General features: G+C 32.2%; 1 protein-coding gene across 1 annotated transcript; it reads right to left on the bottom strand.

The window, feature by feature from the left end:
• Positions 1 to 1,359: 1,359 nt before the first annotated feature.
• On the bottom strand, positions 1,360 to 6,580 carry LOC120627681 (menin). The gene is made up of 5 exons (XM_039895706.1): positions 5,902 to 6,580; positions 4,245 to 4,470; positions 3,333 to 3,633; positions 2,790 to 2,939; positions 1,360 to 2,446 (listed from the first exon to the last, which is right to left on the bottom strand). The coding sequence occupies exons 1-5, from the start codon at positions 6,457 to 6,459 to the stop codon at positions 1,951 to 1,953; spliced, it is 1,731 nt and encodes a 576-aa protein (XP_039751640.1). The 5' UTR covers positions 6,460 to 6,580; the 3' UTR covers positions 1,360 to 1,950.
• Between the last annotated feature and the right edge of the window lie 255 nt (positions 6,581 to 6,835).

Below are 6,835 nucleotides of genomic sequence, written 5' to 3'. Positions count from 1 at the left end.
AATAAGAATACATTACAAGAAACAGCATATGACAGGATAATTAAAAAATCTTGTATCTATCAATATATATACAAATATATCTTGTATAAAAATGCTGTATCAATAATAAATGGCTACTTTTTGCAGTGGCATCCAATTTGAAACACCAATGCCCGTTTTCACTAAACGCGCATTACGGAGAAAAACGAAGAACGAAGATTTAGGCGATATGGATATAAAAAACGTTTCATCAACTCTTAGGCTATCACTATTGTTGAATGGTTGATGTTTGCCTAGGAATCTCCTTAGATTAGGAGTTACTTATATAGGTATTGCCTAGTTAATTCTCAGTGAAAACGGGTATAAGCGATTTGTCGCGACACGTAAAAACACCTTTGCACGGCTGGCATAAACAGGTGACATAAAACATATACCCCGATTATATCACCTTACAAAGAAAATTATTCACGTGAACCACCAGGGAATAGAAATTAATGTCTACCCCTGTTTATTTATACTCATATATTATTTGGTTATTATTTCCAACATTCTCTTTGCCTATCAGATAAGAGTTTATTATGAAAATTTTTAAAAAGCTATTATGGTTATCCAACAAGTTAAACAAGTTATACCCATTGTACTTTTGATTTTAAATAATACTTTTTATACAAAACTTAGTTGGACTTGGTTAACAAGACAGACTAGTTAGAAAAAAACAGTGCACCTTAATTGCTGTTTGACAAGTCTGCGAATTTTTAAGTAGTTTTAGTTGTTTTTTGTTATGAATTAGTGTAATTGGCTTGAGGTCACTCTTATTAATAATAAATATTAAATATTCAACACATCACATTAATCTGCAAATTAAATATCTGTCAGCCTTTCCATTTATTACCACGCATGTAGATTTCAAGTTGTTTCTAATTAGTTGGACACATCACACTATAATAATTGTAGTGGTCAAACATGGTATTTGATACTAATTTAAAATTATTTTAGTTTAGATTTATTTGCAGCAAACATTTACAAATAAAAGTCATACATAGTTGCATCATAATAAACTTATAACGTTAACTCATTTATTTACATTTGTTTTAACACTTGTAGTAAAATAATATTTTATTGTGATTTATATTGTATACTAAGACTTTATGTAACATAATACAACAATTATAAACAATAATATTATGATCAATAATCTAACATTATAATATTATTAATCAATCTCTATGTCTACTAATAATTAAACATCCTTTCAGGATATAAGTAATTTGTACATGGCAACAGGTTAAATAGATTTATTTTCATTTCATTGAATCCATTTTAAAATTATTTATCAATAATTGTTATAAAAAAATCAAATAGAAGATTCAATAGGCAATGCATACTCTGATATAAGAGTTGTTATGGAACTAAACAGAGTAATAAATAATAATAATAACAACCAAAGAGTCTCACTCTTTTTGAATTATGCTTAGCATAAAAGTTTATAAACAATTTAAAGCAGTCATTTATAGCCTACGAAAAACTTTAAATTTTGGGAAACGTTTAAAAATGCAAATATTATATTCTTACCATAGAACAATCTTACAACAATAATTCAAAACTAAAAAATTTAACTGTTTTTTTAAAACCCACTTTGTACTAATCCAATTCTATACAAACCCTTGTATTTTGTATGCTCAGAAACACATTACCAACATCATGTGATTTATTTGTCGTATTCTCTGTTGTTATGTTTCTTGACACACTTGAAATACCCAACAAATAATCCCATTATTATTAGATAAATATCGAATATATACTGAGGATTGGTAAAATACAAGTATTGGATTGGTAATATATAAGCAAAGTTCATCTACTCCTTGAGTATGATTGTACTACCAAAAAAATATTTCACTATGTTCTATTTTCTTAATCTTTTAAAGATAGAATTATAATATATTATATTTACATTGTTTTGTACAGAAAGTACTAACGTTCGCGGCGAGCCCGCTTTGCTCGAGCGGTCGGTGCTTGAGAAGTGTGTTCATCATCCTCTCGCCTTTTGGCAGGTGGCTGCGGTCTTTGTAATTGACTTTGCGCAGTCAGTTGTAATTGCAATGCGTGTGTGTTCAAACGCTCAGCTAACAACAGTGGTTTAAGGGCTGCCATTTTGTGACTGTATAGTGTGACACGAGGTCGGCTATTTACTGCTGCTGTCAATTGCTCCCGCACTGACAACTCTGCATTTTCAGTGTTATTGTTCCAACTATCATTATCTATTTTCTTATCCTCTTTCTGATTTGAATCTTCAGATTTTTGTGGTTCGTCAGTTGGCTCGCCATTGTCAGGACTGCAGATGATATTTACTTGGGCTCTCACCTCAGCATCAAACTTTGATATGGTACTAACAAGAGGCTTTGCCCATCCAATGTGCAAAATGGGCGTTTGACTTCCCTCTTCCCATTTACATATTCCATCATAAAACCTGAAATGTGAAGTAATTTCTATGAGCAAAAAATATTTTTTTTTTAGGTCTGATTGTAAAATATTACTTTTGGTCAAATTTAGTTTAAAATGTAAAATATTTTTAAACGAGTAACATACATATTGATGGTGGAAAGGCTTTCCAATTTTTATTTTTTAGCAATATTAGCAATGCCAATTTATATGCAGTTATCCGGCGTTGTTCTCGTATTATGAAGAAAGTCCCTTGAACTTTAGTTTTGAACCATGTTAAGGAGATATTCTTTAATTTATTCTCTTTTTAAATTTTCAATTGACCCCATTTGCCTTTCTACCGTCGATAATTAAATATATTTATTAGCTACCTAAGAAGAGACGCAAAACATTCTGGATCCTTTAAAATCGATCTTGCAGAATGTCCAGAGCTTTCAGCTTTCATCAATTGGGGTATTAGTTCATTTGCAATTTCAGAAAATTCTTTGTATATTTCTTCATCATCTCTTGAATAGTTATAGCTGGAATTTTCAATACAATTAATTTCCATTTAGTTAAAATAATATAAATATTTTTTTGATACTAGATCAGGTGGATAAAATAGGTGAATTGGGATCAAATCCGATTGGGTCCGATTCCCAAATCACGCTAAAAATTTCTGGAAATACCATTTTACTGTTAAGAAGAAACTGCCCAGGGTTAGGTGGTTAGCGTTATCGGTTAAGCCGTCAGTCCTGATTATGGTCACTAACATGTGATAATAGTAGTTAAAACCCTTATGGAGCAGCGTGGCGGGTCTGTTCTCTAATAACTCTGGCCTTTAAAGAAGGCGCATGCCCAGCTAGTTTTCATAGGCTAGGAATGATGATGATATAAAAATGAAAAAGAAAACGGACAATAAGGACATCACTTACTGTCTTATAACATCACCAGCACAAGCCCAGGCATGAAATGCTTCTTTATACATCTTGTACCTGTGATAATAGCCACCTTGAAAAGTATATGGATATACGTGGCGATCCTCATAATGTGTTCTGGAAGAGCGAATCGCCTGAACGTACAAAGCTGCAGAATCTGGTCTAGGTGTACTTGGATTCGTGCCCGCCTCGTTTTTTACGTTGGAGCTGTCTGGTTCTTCAGCGCAATTAGATATTTTCATATACTCATCTAGATCACCAAGATTTCCTAAAGCCATAGGATATGCATCTAAATGACCTGTAAAAATAACTTATATTATTTACTTTTACAAGCAGATAACATTTCTGCTGTAGTGGCTTCTATTGTACTGCAGATGTTCATAGGTAGTGGCAATAATTTAACATCTGGTGAATCTCCTGCTACATCTTTTAGTATCTTTACCAACTTGTAAACTACATAAAAGATACATAATCTAACAGCAAAAGTCACCAAATGTTTTAGATTTTAGCTTAGCTACTTTCTGCTATTTTCTTTTCTTTCAAAATAGGGAGTGTGATAAAAATAACATATGTGAATCAATAGCTGGAATAAATACAAACATGTCAGGTTTCTTTTTGGTTTCCGGTCAAAATGTTTCTGGTGCACCATAGTGGTGCCATGAGTGAATAATTTCTAACGAAAATTAAACATACAAATAGGCTCTAAAGCCTTACAGCATAGAAAAGAAAACTTTAATTGAGGTGTATTAGGTTAATAATAATAAAAATAATAAAATATGTTTGTTTTATTTTAAGGCATTGACAACTTTTCTCAAAAAGTACTAAAAAGAGAGATACTTAACCACTAGTACTATATCTTAACACTGCTTTTATATTATTGTATGTATATGTAATTACAGTATTATTTACCTTTGTCATAAAGCAACCAAAGGAGCCTGTGCTGCATCTGGGCTACTTCATGTACATCAATAGTAGGTGTCAGTGTTGGATTAATTGATGACACTAACGCTGCAAGCTCCATTACCCGTGTGCATACAACTGGTTTACCAGCCACATACAGCCATGACCGAGCAAGCACTCCTTCACCAACTGATCGTCCCCTTTTGTCTTCATTGCCTTTCCCATGCCATGTTACCTGATCAAGTGAATGATACATGATCATAATAAATTGTTACTATTTAATCCCAACTTAAAGCCAAGACTACCTGAAACCTACTGGTAATTTTTGACGACCTCCCTGGCGAAGCACTAAGCGCTTTAAGATGGAGGATAGTTTGGGAATTTATTATTTCTTATTATTTTCTAGTCTGATATGGCCTAGTGGGAGGCTTTAGCTGTGGCTAGTTACCACTCTACCCTCAAAGATGTACCGCTAATCAATTAAGTGTTTGTGTATGATGTAGCATGGAAACCGATTAGAGGTATGGTTTAAATATTTCTCTCATACTCCCTAACCGGTTGGCCATCTTAGATTGCATCATCACATACAATAAGGTAAGATTGCAGTCATGAGCTAACTTATAATGGAATAAAAACTAAAAAAAATTGAAAATGTCTAGAAAATATTCACATACTTTTATTTCATCACAGTAAAAAAAACCTGTATGTTTTTAATATTAAGTTTATGTTCCCTTAGTTGCTAAAATATCTTTATGTATTCATAAATTACGCTTCCATGCTTCTGTGTGAAAATTTGTTGATTTATTGATTTAAAATGTTTCAGACATTAAGCATTTCTATTAGCTATATATGTATATTTAAAAAAATAAATTAAAAAAAAACATGAATCTTGCAATTGATAATAGATGACGCAATATTTTACATAAACAAAAGATATATATTTTGGTGAATCACTGAACTACTTTATGTTTTATTTTGATAAACCACCAAAATATTCCAATGCCAAATTTGATGGGTTTATGTGAGATGTGTACTTTTCCAATTTATTGTAATTGTACACCATGACATTGGAACTTAAAGTAATACCAAAGTAGTGTCTTTCAAATAAGAACTAGCATTAAGCTAACATTTCAATATCATTGAAATGTTATGTGTATATGATATATGTCCATAAATGTAAAAGTGCTATTTTAAATTGGGTTAGGAAAGTGTCCTACAGTGATGTAGAAAATATTGTGTAAATTCTGTAACCTTACCAATATACTAAATAAATAAATAAAAATAAATATTCCATTTTCATAACTTGGAAAGATAAAGCTTGTTAAGAATAAATTGGATTTGGTTAAATGAAAAGGATCAACCCACAGTAAGCTAGTTTTGAGATATTTAGGGCCAAAGACCCATGGAATGGCATCCTAATATTTATGCAGTGTTTTCAAAGATTTGATATTTGAATTGAAAGGTATCTATTGTAACAATATGCCACATTTATTTATAACACCATAAATTTCTCAAAACTATTGCAATGGAATTGGATCGTTTTTGTTTATCTATGTCCAATTGCAAATACTTTTGGAACCAGTAATCAAATCAAGCATTGTTTGTGTGTAGCAACTGTTCCTAAAACTAATTAACTTTAAAAAAATCATGAAAAATAATATCTTACTTCAGCAGTGTTCATTCCATCTTTTCCAAAAACCACCCAAGCATGATCTTCTGAGAGTGCCAAATGCACATCTTGTTTACCCAAAACTTGACAGCCAGCAGTCACTGCAAAAGCTACTCCAAAACAATCCAATTTGTTTCCTTTTAAAAAGCTGTAAATTGATTGTAGGTGCGCCCTATCCTTATAGTAACTGCGTGTTAATGAGTTCCAAACAACATCAGCCACTCGTTTTACTAAATCACGTGTAGCTACTTCTCCACCTAATAATTTCGCGTCCACGCCACTTTTCATCAAAGATACGAAGCGGTCATAGAGTGTTTTAACTTCCTCCCATTCTACAGAAGGAAACTTCATTTTGATAAATTTATTTGCGGACAAACTCACGTCCTTATCGCTGTTTTTAACATTTGTTAAATTATTTTCAACAGCACCAACTATGATGGAAAACAATGCTAAATCCGGTTCTTTATTACTGCGCAGCTGCTCCTCAAACATGTCACATACTTTTTGAATGCTGTCTATTGGGAAAAACAATTTATATTCAGATAATACAGACATGTTTTTAATTTTACATTATTTATTATTTAGATTTCACAAATAAACAACAACATTTATCAGACGCCGGTTGACCATAGACTACAGTCAAAGAGAAATAAAATCACTAATGCATCTACGTCATAACCATAAAGCCTATGCCTACAGTATTTAAAAGAATGGAATGAACATTCTTTGTACCTCTTTGCCTCATATGTATGTCTTATCGCTTCACCTTCATTGTTTTAGTAGTAGTAGAGGTTTTTGAGACAGAGCTCGGCCGGGAAAGTATACCACATATTATGTCTGCTGTCAAAAAACCTTGTTGCAATGCTGTGTTCCGGTCTAACGGGCGCTTTATTGCTGGTTTACAGATAGTTTACAGGCAACTGAGACTTAA

Source organism: Pararge aegeria, chromosome 11 (genome assembly GCF_905163445.1).
Source record: "Pararge aegeria chromosome 11, ilParAegt1.1, whole genome shotgun sequence".
NCBI lineage: Eukaryota > Metazoa > Arthropoda > Insecta > Lepidoptera > Nymphalidae > Pararge > Pararge aegeria.
This window is presented reverse-complemented; position numbering and strand designations above follow the sequence as displayed.

Excerpts from the sequence above, each read along its gene's own strand:
- LOC120627681 (XM_039895706.1), bottom strand. The coding sequence starts at position 6,459 with ATGTCTGTATTATCTGAATATAAATTGTTTTTCCCAATAGACAGCATT. Across the intron at positions 4,471-5,901 it reads ATGGAATGAACACTGCTGAA|GTAACATGGCATGGGAAAGG; the intron begins GTAAGATATTAT and ends TCACTTGATCAG. Across the intron at positions 2,447-2,789 it reads TGTTTTGCGTCTCTTCTTAG|GTTTTATGATGGAATATGTA; the intron begins GTAGCTAATAAA and ends TTCACATTTCAG.